The sequence below is a fragment of the Curcuma longa genome, chromosome 14, assembly GCF_044706935.1.
Source record: "Curcuma longa cultivar G26 ecotype Majalengka, Jawa Barat chromosome 14, ITB_CL_G26_1.1, whole genome shotgun sequence".
Classification (NCBI taxonomy): Eukaryota; Viridiplantae; Streptophyta; class Magnoliopsida; order Zingiberales; family Zingiberaceae; genus Curcuma; species Curcuma longa.
The window spans coordinates 1630432-1657902 of NC_133874.1; the positions used below are offsets into that span (position 1 = coordinate 1630432).

Sequence of the window (27471 nt, forward strand, 5' to 3'; positions counted from 1 at the left end):
ATGGCGTTGGGCGAGCTCGTCGACGTCGAGCCCAACCTGGCAATCTTGGCCAAGCTCGATGGGGTCAGGCCTAACTTGGGCGAGCTCGTCTGACCTTTTTTCTTCGTGTCATGTGTGCATGTTGGGTAGGATCTTAAGGTTTAGAGGTTTTAAGGCATAGTGTCCTTATGTTTATTTTAATATGCAACTTCTCTCCTCGCAGTTGTTCGATAGACGTCGTTCGAGAGACTCCAAGCTTGTTCTTCCATTTATATTATAAGTGCTATTTTTTCTGCCATTATATTATATATCACTTTGTTGTTTGTGAATTTATATACTTATTGACACTAGATGATTGTAATGATGTTATAGAGTTTGTTATTGAATTTGAATTATATGATTGATATATGATTGTTAGTGCACGATATTAAAGCAAAACCTATGAATAGAATAGATCGCCAGCCATGGGCTCGACCTTCCCATACAACCTGATCAACCCTTTCATCATTAATTTTTATAGAATAGCATAATCCTTTCATTATTAGAATGCAACTAACATTATAATAAATATTATTAATTTAAAGTTAGTATAGTTTAGTAGAGTGCTTGAAGGATAATTTTTTTTCTTTTCTCACTCTTATTTTTTAAAATATCATGTTACTTATTAACCAATATTAACTATAATTTATTGGACTTATGGGACATACAAATTTGTTCGACTTACAAATTTAAAAAGGTTATTATTAATTATTATTTATTGGACTTACAAATTTAATACAAATAGGATAACATTAACCTTGTCAAAAACAAAAATATAACATGTAGGTTCTAGTGATTTAATTAAACTTTATATAGCTTGGTCGTGATACTTTTCCCTTGGCTAATCACAATATTAAGGTTCAAACTCAAACTGAATGTTTAGTTTAAGTTTAAATTTTATTGATAGTATTAAGTCTAAGTGCTTAAGAATTAGTTTAAACTATCTGTGTGTTTAGTTTTATATATTATTTCTATTCAATGGAAATTTTGTGTTACAAAAGGTTACAATGTATATGAATAAAGCTTGGATGCACAATAGATTAAAAAATAGATTTATTCGAGCTGAATATTATGCTGGAGTTAAAGAGTTTATGAACTTTACTAAGAGTCATCCAGAATGCATGAATGGTGCAGAGTTACATTATTTGTGTAATCATTGCGCATGTAGAAATAAAGCTATCCGTGATTAGGATAACGTGAAAGTACATATATGTAGAAATGATTTTGTTCCAAATTACTACAATTGGTACTGTCATGAAGAGTCTTATCTGTTTGATCCAATTAAAACTTCAGCTGCTTCTTCATCTGACACAACTATTTTAGGGGAATCAACATCTAATGAGAATGTGATGCAATTAATGGTTTATGACATGATGAATGCAGTTGATTATTCCAATGTAGATGAAATACCAACACTTGAAGTTCAGCAACTATATGACATATTAAAGGCTAGTGAAAGAGAAGTGTGGAAAGGTATTCCATCTGGTCATTCCCAACTATCAACTACTACAAGGTTATTAAATATCAAGGCAGATCGTCATTTCTCAGAATGATGTTATGATGACATTTGTCAATTGATGTTAGAGTTCCTCCCTGCTGATCACCAAATAACTGATAGTTTCTACAGTATAAAAAAATTGGTGAGGGATTTAGGGTTGCCCATAAAGAAGATTGATTATTGTATAAACAACTACATGATATATTGGAATGAAGATAGTGAATTGATTGAATGTAGAATTTATACTCACCCTCGTTATAAGCATTGTAGTTGCATACCAGGGAAGAAAAAGAAATATATTGCATGGAAGGTTATGTATTACTTCCTGTTAACTGCTAGACTTTAACGCTTGTATGTATCTGCCGTGACAGCTTGCCACTTAAGGTGGCATCATGAGCATGTGCACGAAGGAGGTATAATGTGTCATCCTTGTAACTCCCTTACATGGAAACAACTTGATACAACATTTTCCTCCTTTACGATGGAACCACATAATGTGAAATTGGGATTGTCTACAAATCGATTTCAACCATTTGGTCAGTCAGGACAGCAATATTCATCTTAGCCAATTATATTAACACCATACAATTTACCACCATGGATGTGCATAAAAGATGAATTCATGTTTCTGACTGTGCTTGTCTGTAAATGGATTTCAATCATTTGGTCAGTCGGGATAGCAATATTCATCTTGACCAGTTATATTAACACCATATAATTTACCACTATAGATGTGCATGAAAGATGAATTTATATTTCTGACTGTGCGTATTTCAGGTCCAACGAATCCGACAAAGAAGATAGATATTTTCTTACAACCTTTTATTGCCGAGTTAAATGAATTATGGAATGTAGGATTAGAGACTTATGATATTACAAATAAAACTAATTTTACCTTACATGATGCCTTATTGTGGATAATTAGTGATTTTTCAGCATACTTAATGTTGTCAGGATGGAACACGACTAGTAAGTTAGCATGGCCACATTGCATGATAGAGTTTGATGCATTTTCATTACCTTGTAGTGGGAAGATATCTTGGTTTGATAATCATCGCAAAATTTTACCAGTTGAATACTCTTTCAGGAGAAATAAGAAAAATTTTCTAAAGAATATTATAGTAAAAAAACTTCTGCCAACAATCAAGTCAGGTGCAAAAAATATTGACTAAATAGACAACTATGAATTTCTACCAGTATATGAGCCTAATTCTGATGAGATAAATAAATATATTGTTAGGATGTGCAAATGTGGTTGGAAGAAAAAAAGTATTTTTTGGGAGCTATCATATTCGAAGTATTTATTGATTCGACATAATTTAGATGTGATGCATGTCGAAAAAAAATTTGATAATATCTTCAATGCAGTGATGAATGTTCTTGGAAGAACTAAAGACATCATAAAATCACGTGAGGAATTAAAAGAACTAGTTAACTAACTTGAGTTACATCAGGATAAAGAAACAAATCAATTTCCAAAGGTTTGTTATACATTAGAAAGAGAAAGTAAGCAAATCAAATTCCCTAATGAATATGGTTCCAATATAGCCTGATGTGTGGATATGAATAACTTAAAAATATTTAGAATGAAGAGTCATGACTGTCATGTGTTCATACAAAGACTTATTCTGATAGCTTTCCATGACCTGCTACCTAATAATGTTTGGCAAACACTTACAGAATTGAGTCTATTTTTCAGAGATTTATTTGCAAGGTGTATTATGACAGTCAATATACTTAAGCTAGAAACTGACATTGTTGTAATACTATGTAAGCTTGAGCGCATAATCCCATCAAGTTTTTTTATTCAATGGAACATCTACTCGTTCACCTACCTTACAAGGCACAACTAGCTGGTCCTGTACAGTATAGATGGATGTATCCATTTGAATGATTTTTAAGAAAATTAAAGAATAATATTCGTAACAAAGTAATAGTCGAGACGTCAATATGCAATATCTATTTGGTTGAAGAAGCAACTTGTTTCTGTTCATATTATTTTGCTGATAATGTCAAAATCAGACACCATAAGTATCCTAGAAATTCTGCTGATACTTAGCCAATTGACCCAACGATGCTTTCTATTTTCAAGTTTCCTAGTAAGCCAATTGGTGTATCTATTTCGAGATAATTAAATCAACAAGAAAAACATGTTACAAGAACATACATACTCCTGAATTGTAAAGAGGTCAAACCCTACATAAAGTGAGTTGATTGATATAATCAAACACTAATCCCTTTTTGTTTGTTTGGCATCCCAATTGTCTTAAATTTACCTTTCATGCATCACAACTTCTACGAACAACAACTTCAGTATCAAAATTCATCAATTAGTGTAAGTGAGGTAGAAGAAAAGTTAGAGATGGAATTTGCATTGTGGTTCTAAATTTATGTATGTTAAAGAATAAATAATTTTCCATATATCAATATCAAATTTTGACCTAATTTATATCATACTTACAATTGTAGGTGAATGATCATAGAATATCAAATGTAGAAGATGGAAGGATAATCAATCTTGCATCTGGACCCCTCCGTAAGATACAAGTGTATTCTGGTTACTACGTTAATGACTTCAAATTTCACATGGCATAACGAGATTCACAAAGACTAACCTTTAATTTTGGTGTTTATGTAAAAGGCTCTATCAACAACAATAATTTTGAGTTTGATTATTAAGGGAGACATGAAGAAATCATCGAGATTGAATATCCTACCTTACCCATAAAAAGATATGTGTTATTCAAATGTTCTTGGTATAATTCAACTCTCAGAACAGGTACTAAAATACATTCAAACTATAATTTAGTTGAGATTAATGCAAACAAAAGGTTCAACAAATTTGAACCTATCATTTTTGTAGTTTAAGCAAGTCAGGTTTTTTATCTTGAATACCTGACGAAGGCAAAAAGAGTTAGTGAATGGTTAGCAGTTTATCGAACGAAGGCTCGCTTGACCATAGAAATACTGAACTCCATCACGACCCAACACCATGATGCATTTTAAAATGAAAAAGTGAAAATACATTTAGTAGATTCTCATATTCAATCAACATCTACCTTACTTGTAAATGCTAATGTACCTTACTAGGAGTCCAATAGTGAGGAGCTTGTTGAATTAACTGAGTCTAGCAAGAAGGATCCTAAAAATGTTGATGATTTAGATTGTAATGATGATTGAATATTAGTATTATTATAAATTAATTTAGAACAAGTTAAAAATATTTATTTTGTTACATGTAGATCTCATTAATGATTTGATTATTATTTCGAATGTGTATTTATTATAATGTTATTGTGCAGATATAGATATATTAGATCAAGCAACAACACCAGGTGGCTAGGCTGTCTTGCGGGCTATTGAGGGTTGGTAAGTATTGGTGTTATTAGTAATTTTTAATTCATATATTTTTTTATAACATATGTTTAATATTTATATATTTTCTAATACAATTTTACTTCAAATGACCATCGAGTTACAGCGTACATATCTGGTAAATTTAGAGAAAGAGTGTATTTTTCTAGTACTACAAGGAGGCATGTAGATAAGCGCATGTGAGATTTTTACTACTAGGAGTTTTTGATAAGTTATTTTTATTATCAAAATTTTTATTGTCAGATACGAGAATTATTATTATTATTATTTTATTATTATTTTTATTTTTAGTGGATCAGTTTTGAATCAAATTAAACCAACTTGGTTTGGTTCATGATGGAAGAAAATTTTAGAAAATCAGAATAGATTAGAAATTTTATCTTGAGAAGACGGAACAAACAAAACTAGTTTGGACCAAATCGGAAGATTGTTTGGCTAGTAAACTAAGCAAATCAATTAATTACAGAAAATCCTAAGTTTTAAACTGATGTGAACCGCAAGTATACGATTGTCGTCAAGTAATAAAAAGATATCAAACCACAGGGACTGTGTATTAGCTATAGTGATATCACTGAAATAGTTATCTAGACTCCAAAGGAAGTGAAACAGTTGAGGATTGTGTGTATGTATGGTAGAGAAAGAGATTGACTTGGGGATTTATGGGTGAGATGGATAAGTTTAGGACTTCGATTTCACATCTATGCTAGGTGACATCCCTAATTCATGTTTGTTCCCTTACTCTCAATGTTTACCACCTTGTGGGGATTCTAACCAAGATACCAACTCGACCTCATCAGACTTTGTCAGAATTAAACCATGATACTCTAATGCTACGATTAATAGTTAAGGACGACACCAGATAGCCTGATTATGGCTCTCCCGCTATCACCCGGGCACCCCAGCATACTACTAGTGTACTACTCTCTATCATCGAGCACCCACTTAAAGAATCCTTTCCTAGTCATCAATAGTCATTAGCTATCCCCTAAGAGAGTCTACCACCATATAAAGGTCACTTCGAAAAGTCCGATTAAAGGTTCACCTTCTGTCACAAGGCACCCCGGTCATACGATCTTAAGATCCCCCTACACAGTAATCTACTCCACTTAATCATGCATATGTGCTCACATAAACATTTCATTGAACACATTCAAGGCACTCAACACATGAAACAAATGCAAATACTTCATTGAATAGGAAAAATAACATAAACTAGTTCATACATCACCATCATTACATAGATGTTCATCCTACATCCTAAACTCAAGGATCTACTCCATTACAAGAAGATTACAACAAGTATGCAAGAAAAACATCATCCACCAAAGAGGGGAAGACTTATCTTTGAAGCGTGGACATCCGTTGAAGATCTTCTCGCTCCGGTGTAGGATGGATCGATGGAGATGAAGTGTTTAGGGCCTCCCCAAGAGTGGGGAGGTGCCGTCCCCCAAGCCAAGACCTAGGGTTTGGAGAATGTCCCAAGATACCCTAAAAAGGGTGCAAAAGTGATATTTATAGGGTCCAGGCACACCCCCATCACAGAGCCGTGCTTGGGAGGCACGGCCATGTCCTGTCGTCCCTCTGGAAAATGGACATGGTCATGCCTGGGAGGCACGACCGTGGCCTGTCGTTTCTCTGGAAAATGGGCACGGCCATGCTTGGGGGCATGGCCGGGAACAACCGCTCCTCTGGAAATCAGGCACGGTCGTGCCTAGTAGGCACGACCCTGGACTATTGCTTCTCTGTTGGAGGGATACGACCGTGTCTAGGCCGTGGGTATGTGAGGCATGGCCGTGTTCTGATTTGTTGCTCTTTCTCTTCCATTTCTTCGTGTTTGCTACATAAGAGACTCACCCGTGACAGCGATCACGGCCAGTGTGAGCCTCTTATCTCCACTTCTTTCTCCACCATCAATAATGCATCGTTTTAGCTCTAAATCGCATCCTATCAATCAAAATATACAAAGAGCAGATCTCCGAGCAAAAGAGTAGAAATAATTAATAATAAATGAATAAGGTGCAATAAAGTAGATCATATGTAATGAATTACAAATAGATGAGCGTTAAACAATGCTAAAAAATCATATATGACCTACGCTCATCATAAACCGGTCTAACCCAAATCTAAACCCCAATTTGAGGAATTACTGTTACTCCTCAAAATAACTACCGCTATCGTGACTTTCTCTTCCGCGCCCATGTGACCCGTGCCCGCATCTCGCACAACGCCGAATCTGACGGACGCCTACGCCCGCGCCCGAGTCCGTCGATAAAAAACTCGGGTAGGGAGAGCTATAAGAGGGTCGTCGATGCAAGCAGCCCTAACCACCGCTTCTCTTCTCCTCTTCTTCGTCCTCATTACCGCCGTAAACTAGCATCCCCGTCGCCACGTGGAGAAGTCGTTGCTCTGTCATCGCTACCCTCTATCGCGATCCCTCTCTACACGACGCCACCCCCGCAACTTCATCGCCAATCGCTTGGAGAACGACACCCAACCGCCGCCACCGCCGTTGTACCCTACCGACTGGTGCCACCACCGTCCTCTATTTCCTGGCATTGTCGCGTGGAGCAAATCAAGCAGCGACGCCACCGCCACTAACCGAAGCTTGATTCTAAGGCTTCGGAAGTAGGATCTTGATTTGTGGATCCTATTATATAGAGAAGTTCTAGTTTTTACATGCGTCACATCAAGTGGGTAATTCCTGTATTTAGTCAATACAAGATATTTCTTCTCTAGTACATGTTATATTTCCTTTGTAGTTGATTTGATATATTTATCATAATCCTGTTCATTGTTATGTGGGTACCTTCTATCTTTGGACTCGTATAATTTTCCTGTGCATGAATACATAAAAATTTAATGGTTATATATTTATATATGTTTTTAAAAAAGGGGATTTAAAATGATCTTTAAACTATTGAAATGGGGTTAAAATAATTAAATTATTAAAGAGTAAATAATTGATTTATTCCCTGTTCGCTCATGGGTTTATCTAGGGGAATTAAAATGAGAAAGGGTATTTTTAAAATTTAAATAGATACTCTACTTACTCTGCTTGTTGATACATGTCTTTATACTGCTTGACCTTTTATTTCTCATATTGATATTGCATCTGGTTGATACTTATCCTTACCTGCAATCTTATAATGATACCTAAATAAATGAATTGATTTGATTTGATTTGAGTTGGTCATTTAGACCAAGTCAAAAAAGATACATATTGAGAATGTAACCATTATGATAATTGATGTAAAAGATATAACGTGAAATGAGATAAAAGAAAATGATAAACATTAAAAAGGTGTTAACTATGAGTCTAATTTTTATACCAAAGTTTTACCAGAATATTGGACCGTACACCTGAGAAGTGGTGGCATGATGTACCCTCGGTCCAAGGATCGTACACCTGAGGAGTGGTGGTCTGATGCAGCTGTCGGTCCAGAGACTGTACACTTGAGTAGTGGTGGCGTGGTGTAGCCCTCGGTCAACCATTTTTCCGAGCACTTGACCGCCCACATATTATTATGGTAGAGCAGAGGCTGCAGTCAGTGTTTATCTTGTCTTCCACCGATGAGGGTTCTTTAGCCCGTACGTTAGATAATGTATACAACAATAAATTATGAGACTACGTATATGATAATAAATTATAAGGGACTATAGTTGTTAGCCTATATATGAGTTATTATTATTCTCTGATAATGTTGACTCCTGATTGATTATATAAAATGTTGACACTGATTTTTAATCCTGTTGAGATTAGACTGATGATGATTTATATATAACTTGATTAAATTGATCGTAATTGAGTTGAGATAATCTATAGTTTGATTAAACAACAAAGATTAAGAAATTATCATAATTGATGATAATAATTAATGCACATACATAAAAATGTTATCTGATTCCAGACAATGATAACAGAAGATAATGGTAAGTACATATATAGTTATATTATGTATACACGGAGAACTTTTTGAAGAACTTATGGTTGAGATAATAAATTATAATATGCTGCTGTTTCTTTGGCTTCTTAAATAATATTAAGTTCATGCACATCTGTTCTGATTACCCACTTAGTCATTGGCTAACTATCTATATTCTTTAGTTTTACAGACACAGATTTGATACTACCTTGGTTCAGTCTTCTTTAGAGTTACTCAGAGACATTGACGTGCGGCTTGTCGAGTTTGGTTTATTTTGTTTAAGAGTACTTTATGTTGTCTTATATGTACAGGTGAAGGTTTTTATTAAATCGTCACTAAGTGAGGTACCTCCCAGTGCACGGGAACAACACCTCCGGGTGTGACATTTATTTGTTTATACTAATTTGTAAACTTTTTTGGAGAAAAAATATACTTGGGAGCCAGGGCACGAGGAAGCATTTAAAGAAACCTAGAATAATACTTGTGCCAAACTATATAAGGATCTACTATACAAATGCAGAAGAAAGGGCGTAAGACTATCTTTTATCCCAAATGATGTTTGGGGTGCATGGCAAGCCATATCTAGGCTATAGAAAGATGGTAGTCAAATTCAGTGACAGCTTGAGCCAATAGAAACACCGAGCTGGCTAACCCTAGCACTTGATCCATAATGCATACTATTGGATCATGTTCCTTCATCGAGCATGCCATGGACTTGGTGAGTTTACAACTAATATATTTATATTAAAATTATTTAATTATCAATGATTTTATTATATTATTTAATATTTAGGAACATGAATTAATGATCTCCTACTTGTTGAGAGATTTTTACCAAATACACAAGTCAAAAGATGACACATTTATTGATCCTCGATCGTAGGCATTAGATGTAAGAATTTAAAATTTAAACTTATTTAACTATTAATAATGATTAGCTTTTTTAATTTTATATCTTATATGAATTTATTTTTAAATAGGATGAAATGACTGTCAGAGTTGTTGGGATGTATACCAGAATCCTAGCTATCTATGTAAATAAACATTCTGAAATAAGAATCACATTTGGTCAATGTTTACAATTAGTTTTTATGCAAGTGTCCATTTAATTTATATTATAGATAAACATGGTGTGCGGAGTCACACACAGAAGATCATGTTATCAGTTCCTTATAGATTACAAACAGTGTTCACAACCAAGATGAATTGGACAAACCATTGGATTGGTTGTAGTGTAATTTGGTCTTAGTCTGTCTTGACTATAGAATTACACTAGTACACTCAGTGTGTATTGAGCAAGACCATCTGAGGATTGTTCGATTTATACTGACTATATAATCGAACTAAATATCTATTGCTATGAATGTACATGCTCTTAATCCCTATATAATAACAAGCACATATACTTAGTATATACTTCCTTGATTCATCAAAGGGTGAGATTTAGAGCGATAGATCAAAAGACCCGATGAGTTGGGAAGTATTATTATGTACATGGTGTGTTGTTGATTATAGAAGGAAACTATGTCCTATAATCTAAGCTGATGATGTCCCCTTGAGGAGCTCATAAAGGATTATCATGTAAACCCTGTAGGTAGACTTAGATCCGCATGATAACAAAGGATGAGTGGTACTACTCTCGGAATCAGAAGTTAATTAAATTCGAGTTGTCAGTAACTTATTTAATTAACGGACATATGATATCTTAAACATAGGGAGATTAATGTACTTATAGTAAGAAGGAGCCCATACTATAATTTGAGATTGGTACGGTAGTGCAATAATAACTCTCTAGTGGAATGAGTTATTATTGATGGGCTTGAAGTTGGGTGTTCAGGGAGAACACAGGAAGCCCAAGTCCATCAGGAGGCCAAAACCAATTTCTCCTTTAGGTCCCTGTTGTAGCCTCTAGATAAAACCTCGTATCCACCTAAGAAAATTATATGAAATTTTGGATAAAAATTTTTAAGAATTTCTGAAATTATTTTTTCAGAGAAAAATTTTGTTAAGAAATTCCGATTAAAATTTTCGTTATGAAATTATTAATTTTCTTCCGCAGAGAAAATTAATTATGATTTTTCTAATCAAATCTGGATGAGATTTGATTTGATTAGAATCAAATCTAGATGAGATTTGATTAGAATCAAATTTGGATGAGATTTGATTTGATTAGAATTAAATCTGGATGAGATTTGATTTGATTAGAATCATAATTTTATCTCTTTCGCAGACAAAATTGGTTGTGATTTTTCTAATCAAATCTGGATAAGAAGATTTGATTTGATTATAATCATACCAAATTTTATGAGATGACATAACTATATAAAGGGGGGTTTAGGTGAGGCAAAAGAACACACAACAAAAGGTTTCTCCTCTCCTCTAGGGCCGACCAAGGAGAATCAAAGCAAATATTTTTGCCTTCCGCCACCCACCCTCCTTCTTCTCTTCTCTTCTTTTGTGGCCGATAATCCAAGCCCTCCCTTCCTTTAGGGCCGGCGGCCAACAACAAGAAGGAGGAGAAGAGAAAACTAGAAGGAAGAAGAGCTTGCTTCATTGCTTGCATTCTTGCCATCGGAGAGAAGAGACTTGGTGGAATCATCTCGAAGGATCGTTGTCCACACAACGTTCGAGAAGAGGAGAGGATATACAGCAGAAGATCGAGAGGTCTTCAACTCCTTCTAGACATCCCGTTAAGAAGAGGTATAATTTAATGTTTCCACTATAATTAAATTATTCCTTTTATCTCGGATCCTGTAAACCAAACACAAGAGCCCAATGATCTAAATGCGTTGATCAAACCTTGGTTTGATTAACTATGAGGGCAACTTGAAATCGTTTCCAGAAAATTTTTATTCTGCAAGAATTCACCGGAACGGTTTTTCAAGACTTTCTCATCAAGAGTTGTATAGACGTCTTAGTCTGATAGAGAGGGAGGTGAGATGCAGACTCTCTCCACTGACCAGATAAATGAGATCTATTATGATGTGGTTGGTGGAAGGAAAAAACTCCACCCTCTATGATCTTGTATCCCAGGCAAAAATCGTTTACGATCGTGTAATGACCTCTAGGGCTAGGGGTCGTCTCAGCGGATCATCTACTAAGATAGAAGTCCTAGAACAAAAAAAATGCTGCATTATATTGAAGAATCAACTCTCCACATTAGAGCAAGAATTTCAAGAGTCTTGCCAAGTCCAATTGAGGTAGGAGAAAATTGGGCAGGAAATGTGAGAATTCATGGCTTGCATAAGTCAAACGCCGCATGACTTTGACTCTCATAAGACTTAAGACCCTCAGGACCCTAATTAGTAGTTGCATGAGAGGTATGTTAATATTTTTAACTTTTCTTTTTTTATTTATCACTTATGAACATGTAAATTTAATTTATTAATTTTTATAATATATATCCTTGTTTTATTAATAACCTTTCTTTCCATATTTTTTTGTAGGGTTCGATACTAGTTGGATATTTTAGATATTTGATAGGTTGTCATGTATTGAGATATTTTATATGTTATGATTGTATTCAGATATTTGATATGTTATGATTGTATTGAAATATTTGATATTTGTGATTGTATCGTGATTTGATTAGTTTAACTTGAGATATTGAGTGGATTCATTTGTTATATTTGATATGTTGTGATTGGATTGGTTTAAGATATTGAATTTGTTAAGTTGTTGGATTGGTTTAACTTGTATCATGATTGGATTGATTAAGATATTGAATTTGGTTATGTTATTGGATTGGTTTGTGATTGTATTTTTGTTTATTGAAGTATAATTGTATTGTTGTATATTAGATTATTCAAAATCATCGCTTGTGATGATTTATGGTATTTATGACAATGTAAACAGGGAACATACAAGAACCGAAAGAAGCTATAAAAATTTGACAAATATTAGTGACAAAATTTTTAAATATCCATCGATAAAGGTAGCGATGGAATTAAACATTCATCACTAGATCAAAGATGGAACATTGTATTCCTTTTACCGTCTTAGCGATGAATTTAAATTTTTGTTGCTAATTAGCAACATATATTAAATATTTATCAACGACGGATTTAACTTTCCATTTTTAATATTAACGATGGATTTAAATTTCTATTGCTAATATTAATGATGGAAATTAAAATAGTCATCGCTAATATTAGCGATGAATATTATATATTTCATCGCTAATTAATGATAAAAATTTAAAAATTAATGATGAAAATTTAAATCTATTATTAAATCACGTCAATGACTAATTTTTTAAAGATGAAAAAATTCGATCGCTAATTGATTGTTAAAGACTGTTAATGATCATTTAGCGATAGAATTTTTTATCGCTAAAACTGATTATTCTAGTGTAGCAAGCCCTTTATACAAAATATTTAACCCACTGGCATTAATAACGATCGAACTTTTTTTTTATTTCAAGAAAATATTTATATAGAAATAAAAAGTTGGTCAGGGAAAAAATACTCTGCGTCAATTGATTGGTGATGAGCTAACATTGTGATCAACGCCTCCGGGGCATAGCTGAGTTGGTTACGACGCAGCTGAGTTGTAGAAGAGAGCAAGAGTTTGAATCCTGGCGAAGCCAGATAATACCCTTCTGCGTCGTGACCAACTGCAGTTTCTTGATTTACCTCCTCATAGATGATAGTGGAGCCGACCATTTGGGGCCGCTAACACCTTTTACATAAAAGTGATCAGTTTCTTACGTTGTGGTGATGTCGTCCATCTTAACTTGAGCTCTTCAAATTTATGTGTCTTAACTGTTAGGAATCGGGAGATGGCTAGAGAAGGGGGGAGTGAATAGCCTCTCTTCGAAACTATTTTTCTCCTACAATCGATTAGTATGCAGTTGAAACAGAAAGAAAAACAACTAACAAAAACAGGGAAAGAGCTAACACAGGGATGTACGAGGTTCGGGGATAACTTGCCCCTACTCCTCGGCGTGTTCGTAAGGTGGACGATCCCTTGATCTTCGGTAGATCACACCCCGGATGAATCCGGCTAGATAATAACTCCTTCTCGGTGGAGTGACCTCTCCACAACAAATCTCACAGATATGAATTAAAGCACAGAGATAAGAAGGAGGTTGAGGCAGTTAACAGATAAGTAACTTACAGAACGATTGCCTCAACTTAACCAACCACAACACCAACAGAAGATCAGAGGATTCACCCGAGAGCAAGAACACCAACACCTTGCAGCACCTCAGGCAGTGAACTCAAGCAAGAGCAATGAATGCAAGTAGAGAGTGCACAATTCACAGATTCACAGTTTTCTTTTTTTTGTTTTGCTCTCTACTTCTTCATCCTCTTCTTTTATCTTCCTCTCTTCTGCTCATGCACCCACGCCTACTGAACCCACTGAGCCCCTCTGAGCCCTCCAACCCACTGAAGTCATCCTCTCCAGTTGCCAGCTGAGTTCAGTTGTTGCCAGTAGCCGTTTATCCAGAAATTGGCTATCAAACAAACCTGGTAAGATGGAAAGCCAATCCTTGACTCTCCTCATTATTTCTTTATTTGAATTTGAATATCTGCAAACTCAGAGCAAACTCAAAAATACATCAGCACGAATCAAAGAGAATCAAAGAGCAGATCAGAAGAGCAGAAATACGCAGAAGTATAGCCATAATCGATCAAGACATCGATTAAGAGAGAGTGGAATCGATTACCACCCTTGTAATCGATTCCAGCGTGACTTAATCGATCAGACGATCGATTAAAACTCCATATAATCGATCACGTGATCGATTAAGTGTCGTAACCTGGTTTCTCAGAAAACCCTGTAATCGATCAAGTGATCGATTACACTTGTTCATAATCGATCAAGCAATCGATTATTATGGGTTCTGTGGGATATCCAATTTCTCACAGAATGCTATGTAATCGATCTGGTGATCGACTAACCATCTTAGCCATTGGTTAATCGATCCACCCACCGATTACACTGAAGTGAATTCGATTCTCACACAATCTGATCACCTGGTCCACTCGTGTCTCACCCGAGCCAACCACAATGGACCATGTATTCAGAGAACAGGCTCTCAAGCCTCCTCTGACAATGATCCGGTCTGGAGACAAGCTACCAAGCCTTCTCCGACGATAGTCCGGTACAGAGAATGAGCTATCGAGCCCTCTCTGACCTGGTACAGAGAACGAGCTACCGAGCCATCTCTGACCTAGTCCGGTACAGAGAATGAGCTACCGAGCCCTCTCTAACCTAGTCCAGAGAATGAGTTACTGAGCCCTCTCTGACTCCATCTAGTCCAGAGAATGAGCTCTCGAGCCCTCTCTGACCTAGTCCGGAGAACGAGATCCCAAGCCCTCTCCGACTCCATCTGATTCAGAGAACGAGCTCCTGAGTCCTCTCTGACCTAGTCCGGAGAACGAGCTCTTAAGCCCTCTCCGATTTCATTCAGAAAGAATTCGATAAGAATTCATTTCAGCCATTTTTCACTAGTGACAGTTGTTGGATCTTATGAACACGGCTAGAGAGGGGGGGTGTGAATAGCCGTCCACACTTTTCGCTTTTTCTTGCTTAATCTTTGGTTACGCAGCGGAAATAATCAACTTGATCAGAGGCAAATGAAGATCAGCAAGCTAAGACGAGGATTTACGAGGTTCGGAGATAACTTGCTCCTACTCCTCGGCGTGTCCGTAAGGTGGACGACTCCTTGATCTTTCGGCAGATCAAACCCCGGTAACACCGGCTATAAACTTTCTCCTTCTCGGTGGAGGAACCTCTCCACAGTTTGTCTCAACAGATATGAATAAAGCACAAGACAAAGGAGAACTAAAGAATGCGTCAAAGACTAAGAATGAGAAGAACAACAAAGACCGCTTGCAGCTCAAGCCTGTCTCTCCAAAACCAGGACGTTGCTCTTCTTCTTTCTCTGGCTTCGACTAGCAGATTGATCTCAAGATTTTAGCACTTCAAAGAATGAACGTTCAAAAAGAATAATCGATACTTTCCTTAGCGCCTCTTCAGCTTCTTTTATAGACCTGCATCCTCGATTACTGTGCCCAACGGATCTCTGACAAAAGCTGTAGTCTCCCTTCCCTGCCAACTGCAGGTACTGCTACCTGCTTTCGTGCGCCGTTTGCTCGTAATCCTTTTTGCAGAAAAGACAGCTCGAAGATCGCCTTGGAACTTCCACTGTTCGTTTGAAATCTCCCTCCCAAACCTGTCCTGTATACCTGCACACTCAAAAGTAGCATTAGAACGTTCCAATATTAGGACAGTATGAAAGAAAGCAATGTAACAGTCATGTCCGAGCTTAGCTACCAAAGCATTCTCGGACTTATCAGGTTCTGAGTCTCAAAGACTCCCTGATGATCGAGCTACCAAAGCTCACGGTCTCGAGCCGAGCTACCAAAGCTCTCTCAGACCAAACAGGAGACCGAGCCACCAAGGCCCTCCTCCTAGAATCAAGAGACCGAGTCACCAAGACTCTCCTCTTGAGATCGAGCTACCAAAGCTCACAGTCCTGAGCCGAGCTACCAAAGCTCTCCCGGACCATCCCGGCCATTCGCACCAAGCTCCCGGCCACTCAGGTTCCGAGCCACCAAGGCTCCCTGAAATCGAGCTACCAAAGCTCACGGTCCCGAGCCGAGCTACCAAAGCTCTCTCGGACCATCCCGGCCATTCGCACCAAGCTCCCGGCCACTCAGGTCCCAAGCCACCAAGGCTCCCTGAAATCGAGCTACCAAAGCTCACGGTCCCGAGCCGAGCTACCAAAGCTCTCTCGGACCATCCCGGCCATTCGCACCAAGCTCCCGGCCAATCCGGTCCTGAGCCACCAAGGCTCCTCCTGGACCATCTCGGAGACAAGCCACAAAGGCTTCCTCCATTCATTCCCGAGCACCAAGCTCCCTGGTCCTGAGTCACCAAGACTCCTCCTGGACCATCTCGGAGACGAGCTACCAAAGCTCTCTCCATTCGAGCACCAAGCTATCCTACGAGCACCAAGCTCCTTCTGGCTATCACATTCGTCCACGAGCCACCTAAGGCTTCTTGTCTCTCGGCCAAGGGCAATACCTTCCCGGCTTCACCTCTCCCGATCAGATAATCACTTTCCCGGGCAAGATCTTATATCTCCCGGGCAAACTCTCACTTCTCCGGTTAAGACACTCTCCTCCAGACAGAAGTCACGCTATCCAAGCATTCTCCGGACAAACTTCTCTCGTCTTTGTTTCTCCCGGCCAAACATCTCTTCACCCGGCCAAATGTCTCTCGACGAAGTTAATCTCCTTGCCGGGTAAGATCTTACTTCTCCCGGGCAAAAGCTTATTCCTCCCGATCAAATTCCCGGGCTTTCCAGACTTCCAGAAACCACCAGGAAGGGGGTAACAAGGGGGTGATCGACCAGCTGGTCGATCACCAAGGCTGATCGACCGGCTGGTCGATCGACTGATCGACCGGCTGGTCGCTGGTCTGATCGACCGGCTGGTCGATCAGCCTGTGCTGATCGACCGGCTGGTCGATCAGCCCATGCTGATCGACCAGTGAGTCGATCAGCGGCCTGGTCCTTCTCCTTTCTGTCTCCCGGATCTTCTCTGTTTTCTTCCGTTCTCCCGGCCGTTGTCGTCATTTCCCCGGCCTTATTGATTCCTACCATGATAACCTTTTTCCCGGGCAAACTCATGTCCATGGGATCTATTTCCGGATAACTTTACATCATGTATTCTTTATCTCCCGGGACGCCCTCACCCTTGACTCATCCTTCTCGGTTGCCTTTGCTAAACCCGGACAACACTCTCTTTTACCTTGATTGATCATAGTCAATATGAACCTTACCCGACCATGTCAGGGTGAACTATTTCCTACTTCTGTCGGTCGAAGTAACCTCAACACTATATGCCTGGCTCCATCTCCCGGCCAAACCCGAATACGTCTTATATTACCAGGGTAATCTCTCCTTGTTACTTACCCGGCCAGATCTTTCCTGGTTAAGTTTATTTCCTTCCCGGGCAAGGACTTGTCAGTGGAACCTATTTCCGGGCAACCTCTTTTCTCTCGGTCAAAATAATGTTCTCCCGGGAACCTCATCAATCAACCCAGGAGTTAGGAAATCTATCTGGAAACCAGGTATCCCGGGCAAGTTGTCAATTTCCCGGGCAATCTTCACCTTAAACTTTCCTAAAACAAATTCAACAGGTAGAGCTAAACTTAAATCATGATTAGTTGATCTAATTAATCTTTGTCAAACATCAAAATAGACTCAGGTCTGACTCGAGTCAGACTCGGGTCTGACTAGGCAATGGTGGCTGAGAAGTCTTCTCACTTTGTGTCTATCACTTTATTTTTCACAAGCATCGTCAATGGATTTGTCTTACATCCTTTAACTAAATTGATGCTTTCTTTAACTGAATTGATGCTGATGAGGCACATAGTCAATGATGAGAGTGGAGTAATGATTAGAAGCAATCAATGTGGAAATGCCCTGATGCACATTTTATTTCAAGTATTAATGAAATGAAATAGATAACAAATTTTATCTTTAAACAATGTGAGACATGGACATATATTTGGTTATGAGTCAATGTTGATATGCTCCATGAGTAATATTTCCCAATTCAAGAGGATATTAAATTGTTAATTATATTTTATGATGAAAAGATTATTCCGGATAAGGCAAGAATCTTTAACATTTTATATATTTTAGCTGGATGCTACTACTTGTGATCGATTCAATATGTGATTTGATAATTCACCTAAAACCATTTATGAATTCAATCTCAATCTGACAACCTTGATTCGATAATAATGCTTGGTCATTTAAACATTTTTTCTGCCTATGTTCAGTACAGTTTGTATTTCATCTCCCTTTCCACTCCAACTCTAGTTAGTGCAATTTGTCTAAGTTTGGAACCTGAGAAGTGTCTTCGAACATGTTTATGCCAGTTCTCAAATTTTGACAACCAACAAGGGTACGCCTTAATGCATGCAAAATGTCAAATTAGATTTCCAAATAGAATAATTAATAAAGTCCATGATCTCCACAAGTTCTTTCTGCTAGGTATTCTTCTAATGAATTCTTTAGGTACATGGGTTGTTGAATAATATGCACAAAATAATTGTTTTTTGCTCTATGATGTGGATCAGTCATGTTGTTGTTTCAATAAATATAGGATTTGAAAGAACTCTTTTTTCCGCTCACGGATGAAGAAGAAGAGGAAGTGTCCTGCGTGTTGAGTGGTAGAAACAGGTAACACATAGGTTCATATTTCATAGAGTATATTTGAGAGTTTTGTGGATTATTTTCTTCTTTCTAAATGAGTTTCTTTTATATCTGTGCAGTCATGAAGTCCTAGTTGTACATGAGCCTTCTAACATATCACCAGAGAGGTCTTGCGGTGTTTAAGCTGCAATGCTTGGTTAAATGATGAAGTAATCCTTGAATAACATATATATATATATATTTGTATTGAATACTTAATATCCCTGAGTTGTTGCTTGTTGTGTTAATGATTTTTCATTATTTTCCACGAACATTATCTTCTTTTATTGTGCAGGTCATAAATCTCTATCTTGAATTGTTGAAGGAGAGAGAGAAAAGAGAACCTAAGAAATTTTTAAAATGCCATTTCTTCAACACATTTTTCTATAAAAAGGTAACCATTTAACAACTGTTATACTACCTTAAGTGTTGTTTGCATACTTTTTCTGTATGCTTGTAATCTTGATTAGATTACTAACCTACTTCCACACTAGATCTTCACATATTCTTTTAAGACTCAGAAGGGCTCACTCTAATGCTTAGCCTTATGTGCCACTTGGGGAGTTAACTGTTTAATAGGCCTGAGTTTTAGATTACGCCCTTTTCTCATGGATTTGGTTGCTGAATAGTGATTCTCTATTGATGATGCACTGATGATGATGGTAGCATTCTAGAAGGCATCTTGTCTTCCTCAAGAAGTCATTGACATTTTGCTTAATTGGAGAAGCTTGAGCATTGGTGTGGTGATGGAGATGGGAAAGCCTAGCAAACACAGTTCTGGCAGGCAACAGCTGACTACATGGTGGGCAAAGTCGTTCGATGAAAGGTGGTGGGAAGACTATCATTGACTACAGATTTTTAGAGGCGCAATGATGGGGGCCTTGGTTGCGGGTAGTAGTAAGGGTGTGCTGGTCTTGGTGGGGCTGCAGTTTTTTCAATGTAGAGGGCAACAATGGGAGGTAGACTAATGGTTGATTGATGTTTGTTGTGAAGTGGGATCATCAAAACATGGTTTGTGTGCCTTATTCAATGATCTCAGAACAAGAGGGAAGAGGATGTCAATTTTGTATTACTGATTGAATGCCTTAAAACAAGGGCAGAGCCTCTTTCATAATAATTGGTCTTGTTGAGACTCAAATGTACTTTAATCAGGTAGGAATGAATAAATTACATTCAGTATCTGTTTATTTGGATTTTTAGATTTTGTTGCATCATTTTCACAATTTTAAATAACTTTTTTTTATCAGTTTTGAAAATACGACTCCAATGTGGCGTTAAATTAAGCACATCATTGGTTATCACTGCAGTCAATATTTATTGAGTTTACTTGTGACCATGTGATGAAATTTTGTCACAAATATTGCCACTGATTGTTTTGATAGCGTTGACTCTGATTGATTTATAGTTCATATTTTCTTAAGTTCTTTGAAAGTCATCTATTTGTCTCTTGTTTGGAAGAAACGGACAATTACGTGGTGTGCTACTTCACTCCATCCTTTTTTTGATATTGCTAATATTTTTTGCTTTATTTTTTTGTCACTACCTTTGTCAGTTTATTCACCTTCATTTGTTAAACAAAATTGAACATCCTAGTTAGTTCATCATTTAATTTTTTTCCCTGTTTAGTTGGTCAGCGGAAGGAATGGCTATGACTACAAGGCTGTAAGAAGGTGGACAATACAAAAAAAGCTCGGATATAGTCTTATTGACTGTGACAGAGTAAACTTGTTCATTTGTTTCAATATACTTGCATTAGTTTTCTATTCCTTTTCCCAACCTTCTTACAATTTAAATGCAGATATTTGTTCCAATACACAAAAAAATACATTGGTGTTTGTCTGTAATCCATGTAAAGGAGAAGAAGTTCGAGTATCTTGATTCACTTGGTGAAATGGATATGACAGTGTTGAGGGTACTGGTATGTTTCAGATACATATTGAAAGCAAACAGTTTGATAGAAAAATATCTTGGAGATGCTTTTCACATATAGACTCTTTAGCTTTTCTATCCTTTTACAAATAACTAGTTATGTATGTAAAATGATTACTAGATTGCACAAGGATCTAAATCTAGTACCGTTTTGGCCAGCTCAGTGAAATCGAACCATTACATCAGGTGAGTGCAGACATTTTTTAGTTGTATCATGGCACAGTATTACGTGGTGGTCTGTGGTGTTGCATGCTATTGGGGATCAAATGATTGAGTTAGAGGAGGGTGAATGCCGATTTTTACATGCAAGTGATGATCCTATACTCTTGCTATGAACTAGCAAGTTCACATAAACAAGAGTAGTGCAATGGAATAGAAAACAAGCAATCAGCCACTTACACAAACACTAACACGTGTTTACGTGGTTCGGCAGTCCCACACTCCTATTCCACAGTCTATAATCCAATTGTGGATCACTCTTTGGAAGGCATATATTTCCTCCTCGATCAATTAACCTCTTACAATGTACAAAAGCACAAGGATTACATGGAGACTTTAGAGAGAAGGGAGAAACTCTAATAAGACTTTTCCAATCCTATTTTCACTAGCCTTGAGGGCTCCACCAAGCTCCCCTTTTATTGCCTTCAATTTTCAATGTTTCTTGTTGTCTGCTGCTCAACAGTTGATTGTTAAGTTGCCAGTAGTTGGCTAGTCCTCACAATTCGATTGTTATTTGGCTGTAATAGTTCCTTTCTACTTTTTATGTCGACCACTAGTCAACTAGTAACTTCACAAACAAAATCATTTTGTTCATTGGCTCCTTTGACCTAGTCGACTACCTCAGTAAACTCAAATCTATCTTCAGTCGGCTACTAAATCCTAAACCCTTAATCAACTTGGGGTATTACATTTTTCAGCCATCAGTCTACTAGTAAGATCACTTCTAAGGTCGAGTCTATTTATATCAAGTTTTACCTTCATCTCCATAGATATAGGTCATTAATACTCAATCCTCACAATTCAATCGTTATCGAATTGTAACAACTCCTTTCTAGTTTCTACGTTGGCCACTAGTCAACTGGTAACTTACCATTGCCTAGTCAACTCAGATACGAATAGAACCATTTTGTTTATTAGTCCTTGGAGCCAGTCGATTGGAATCTATCTTCGGTCAACTACTAAACCCTAAACCCTTAATCAATTTAGGTTATTAAGTTTCTCAACCATCAGTCGACTGATAGTACCACTTCTAAGATCGAGTTTGCCTATATTAAGTTACCCTTGCCGTTGTGGATATAGGTTACTCAATACTCAACTCATTGAAATCCTACCATTTTGGCTTGACTTCATTCATCGGTCATCTATTGTCAGGCTATACGCCCCTCAGATGTATTCAAGTCCACGACTCCTCTACATGCCTTCTTTCACACCTCATGCCTACGTAGTCCATCGCCAATGGTTGTCGTTCTTGCTACCTCAATGCTCCTCATTTTATGGTCTCTCGGTTTGCCTCATGCAATCTTATTCGATCGCTATGGACGTTAAGTCATCCTGCCCATGCTAGGTCAATGCTTTAGTGCCACCTTGCTTGATGCCCCCAGGGCATAGCACAGATGGTGGGCGCATGGTATTGCTGACGTAATGATCAGGGGTTGATTCTCAGGAGGTGATGACTTGCATGGTCGACTCCGTCATACGCCTAGTGCCTGTGTACTTGAGTGAACCTTCTCTCCATATCCGTGGGGCCGTCTCTAGGAGGGCCATTGAGGTAGCGGATCTATCTTTTAGTGCCACCTTGATGCTTCTCGTCCTGTGGTGCCTCAGATGCCTCCATACCATCCTTCTCCGTTCATCGAACCTCCAAGCCACTTTCCATGCCACCTTGGCCACACTAAGCCATGTGCTCTCCAATCTCCATCTGTATTCTTGCTGTCCCTACACACTCAAATATACATCAAATATAGACAATTCTTAATTTAATCTTTTGCCCAAATATCAAAAACCAAAATTCAAGGTCACACCGGACTACTTGGGGTACAATTGCACCAACAGGTATTGCATTGTATCATAAAGTATCTTGGAGCTAGAACCTTGCCATGTTACTAGGAGCACACTAGAACCATGAGGAAGAGAAGTGATTGTGATCAGTGGTTCAAGTTATGAGGAGAACTAGCCGAAGTTGGTGGGGAGGATTTGTTGCTGTATATGTAGAAGAGAACTAGAAGTCCTAGTTCAAGAGTTTGTTTAGAATGTCATGAAAGAGGTGGGGTGAGCCATGAGAATGGGTGGGTTTACTTAATATTCTATCATTTGGTTTAGTTCAATGTGGTTGAGGGGTTGATCAATAGATATTAATAATATGTGATAGGGGTGAGTGCAGTCAGAGGACGCATGGAATTTAGCGAGAGACATAAATAAGTTATTGTTCAATGATAAGATAAATTATTAATATTTTATAATTTCTATTCTGAATTAATAATATGGGTATTGCTACATTAATAGGATTTTACATTTATTAGTAATTGCGATTTATATTTTTTATTTAAGCTAAAAATATAACTTTAATTACTAAATTAATAGTTATATATTTTAACTTTAAAGATTATTATTATCTTAAATCTAATATTGCTATTTTATATCTTTACTAGCTTTTGTCATAGGTGTCTAAAAAATAATGCATATTTGCCAATTCAAAATTTAATTTTACAAATATATCACTAATCATGCTATTTTAAAATTTCACATATATTTGCTAGGAAATTTATCTATCTTAACTAAGTAAATTAATAATTGTAATAAACAATATTCATTTTTATATATTCTATTTAGCTAGGTTTGAAATCTTGCTTTGAGTTGAAATTTTTAGTATTCGACTTAAGTTGGATTATGATGGCTGAGCCAAATCATAGAAGAGGAGGGGGATAGAACACACTCTGGTGGCTAGTTGTCACTTGTGGTTTGATGTGCATGGAGAATGATGCAACAGACAACATGCATGCAGTAGCTCCCATTGAGGCTGAGACTGAATAGTGTGGGGCTTCTCTGTGTTTGATTTAATGCTAAAGAAGGAAGACAACCGCGTATGAATAAAAATGAGGCTTCTCCATGTTCAATTTGGCCACGGAGAAGTAGACATGTGATTCCACGGAGGGTAGGCTAGCCTCAATCACGGACCACCTATGAGTGCATCTCTGAGTTCAATTCAATGTCGAAGAAGGAAACAAACTCGTTTGTCATGCTATTCCTTGAGGATGGCTCACCTCAATTGTGGATCACCTTCTGGAGCTTCTCTATGTTTGGTTTGATGCTAAAGAAGGAAACAAGCACGTGCATTGTGCAATTTCATGGAGGGAAGGTTTGCCTCGATTGTTTTGTTGTCTCGAGTTGTTCCGTGTGCCAATTGGCTACGGAATGAGAAGTTTTGCCTATGTCGACCAACACAAAATGCGATTTTAAATCGATGATATCTAGTGTGTCGGGATTTAATTGGTTATCGATTCTTTATTTTATTATTTCTATATATATTTATTTAGCATATGAGAATGGTATTTGAATACTAGGATAGATGATTAAAAGGAAATAGAATGGAAATCGGATATAAAAAGAAAGAAAAGAACATTGAAATTAATTATTTATCAAGATAATTAGAAGAACATTTTGGGTATATAATCTTAAACAAACATCACTAAATTTAATTTATTTTGAAATAGGTGGGTTATGAAATATTTATAGATTTGGAAGTATATATATATATATATATATATATATATATATATATATATATATATATATATATTAGATTTTTCTATTAAAAAACTTACTATTTGATTTTAAAAGGGAAAATATGTATTTACCCCAATAGGATTAATTGATTCTACTTAATTTATTCTTGATTGAAGTTAACAATTATTAGTTGAGATGTTTATAAGTTGATCTTGCTCAAATTGGAGATAAATGTTCATTGTGGTACTACTAGTAAAGACTCCCTAATGAGAAGTTAATAGACTTATTAATAAGATGTTGGCATGTGTTAGACTGTGTTGGGTATTGGCATTGTATGGTATCAAAATCTGACCATTTGAGGTGGCGATTGATACCTTGGCATGGAATGGTGCTTTAAACCTTAAGTTTCTGTATTGCTAAAGGAACAAACTGTGGTATAATTGGTTTTGCAAAATGGGTTTCCTTCTCGAGTTTAAGTTGCACCTTTATCATGTTCAGTTGTGAATAGGGCCTCTAATCTCATATATTGACAATGTGATCCTAACATCCACACTTGAAAGTATTATTTTAACCTACTGTTTCATCCAGTAAATATGTGATACTATCGTTATTATTTCAGGCTAAATATTTAATGGATGAAGTGAAGGATAAGAATGGAAATCAGGTTGACACTTTATCTTGGAAAGTCGAAGCAGTTGATGGCTTACCTTTGCAGGAGAATGGGTATTTTACTTGTTTTTTGACAAATGCTATTGCTCTAATGCTGAATTTCCATCTACTTTTTTTCTATTGCATTTATTCTTTACTTTTTTTCCCTTGAATGTTTAGTTTTTTTGCTTTCACCTGGAGGAAAAACTGCACTAAGTTTGCATGATAATCTGTTTGTAATTTCCCACCCTTTTGGTCCTTTTTTGTATGGCTCTGCTTTGCTAAAACATATGGTTCTTCTTATCACAAGTTCTTCTACATGTTCCTATTCTGATCATGTGAGGTTGTAGTGACCAGGAACAGACTCAACAACTCATTAACACTCTAATTTTATTAAATTGAAAGATGACTTGACATAGGGGATTGAGGTGTTTTTTAAAGGTATCTAATCAAATAAACTTGGAACTAAAGCAAGATGAATTTGAAAAGAAATAATCCTACATTTAAAAGTTCTTACTCAAATTTGGAAGTGTGTACATTGTACCCTTTTTTCTATATAGTTTTAATTCTCCAAAGTAAATAGCCTAAGGAGAACTCAAGTCTAAGCGAGTTGCCATCATCTTTGATTGGGGTATCATTTCGAATGAGTACTCCATCTAAGACTTACCTTCATTGAACATCATTTCTATATCATGCTTTTCTTTGGTCTAGAAAAAATGATGCAATTGATGACTCAATGGAATGCTCCCTACAGCTCTACTTAATTGTGGTGTTGAAAAATGATAATGACATGACAGATGAGAGTGTTATGCCAAGACTAAAAAAGTACAATATGTGACAACATGTTGAGGGTTTATTATCTTCCTGAGATATAGTAAGTCATTAATCTTGAAAATCGAATTAATGTTCAATTAACTTGGCAGTATGAATTATTGAGTTAAAATCAATTTCCCTTACAATATGATTCAAAATGACCAAAAAGGTGTTTAGAGGAGTTATATTTCTATGCATACTCATTCTGGACTTCATTGGATTAATTGGCATGGTAGTTCTACTCATTTTTTCATCCACCTTAGGCACCTTAAAAAAAGGTCCGGATACTTTTTCCTTTTTTTGAAAAATGATTAGCAATTAGTGAAACCAAATTCAGTACTTGCAAATTCAATTAAAATTTTAATAGAGTCTACATCAGTCTAGTCAAGCTCAAAAAAGACAGATATAAGAACATAGCTGAATAACTAAACATGTTCAAACCTGAGCCCTTGAAAGAATAGCTTTTTCTTCTTTTGAAGTGCAAGAACTCCAGTATAGGATGCCCTTCCAAGCAATTTCTGACATTGAAGCATTTGTTTGTTTTCTGTGGTTGATAAAAACTGAACTATCATGCCCTTTTGTATTAGTCCTACTTGGGTGCCGTTCAGCTTAATATGCCTTTTATTATTTTGTCTTCTTTGGATAATTTGAAATAGTTGTCTATGTCAATAGGTGGGATTGTGGAATGTTCATGCTCAAGTATACAGATTTCTACAGCCGAGGGTTAAGCCTCTGTTTTCAGCAGGTGCTTCCGTAAACTGTCACATGATCACTTCTATCTGTACTCTGGTGAAGTTGCCAGATTATTAGTTCAGGTTTTATGACTAGTGGATTGTACGTTACACAATTCCTTTGCCCTTTCTTTAGGAAAACATGTCATACTTCAGGAAGCGGACTGCCAAGGAGATTCTTAGATTAAAAGCTGACTGAAGGACGACAAAAAGTTTTGGCTTGAGTTTAGCTGAAGTTTTTAGTGCAGGTGATGAACTGGGAAGATTTAGCGAACCATGGAGGCAGATGAAAAGCTTTTGATTTTGAGAAATGATAGAAACAGTACACGGGGAGTGTTGGGTATTGGGAAATGATGGAGCTGCATTCATCCATCGAATTATCTGCATGTACATAATCGATTATAAGATGTTGCCAACGTTCTCTCAGGTAAAGTTTTTATTTTTTTGGTTTCAACTAAGTCTCTCGTCAAGTTACTCAATTTGTATATGTTGGTTGCATCAATTGTGTATATGTAATTATAGCGATTCATGATTTTGTTAGCTAGGAAGAGGTATTTGCGTTTCAATTTCAAAATATGGCACATCTCATTTGAT

The 27471-nt window shown here is 36.9% G+C and overlaps 1 protein-coding gene across 1 annotated transcript; it reads left to right on the top strand.

Moving 5' to 3' along the window:
- On the top strand, positions 1-27406 carry LOC141845376 (ubiquitin-like-specific protease ESD4). The gene is given in 10 exon segments (XM_074733442.1): positions 1-63; positions 18945-19021; positions 19114-19145; positions 19148-19203; positions 19329-19427; positions 20660-20752; positions 20832-20951; positions 25305-25408; positions 26819-26891; positions 27014-27406. Coding segments are annotated over 10 exon segments (780 nt in total). The 3' UTR covers positions 27077-27406.
- The last annotated feature ends 65 nt before the right edge of the window (positions 27407-27471 follow it).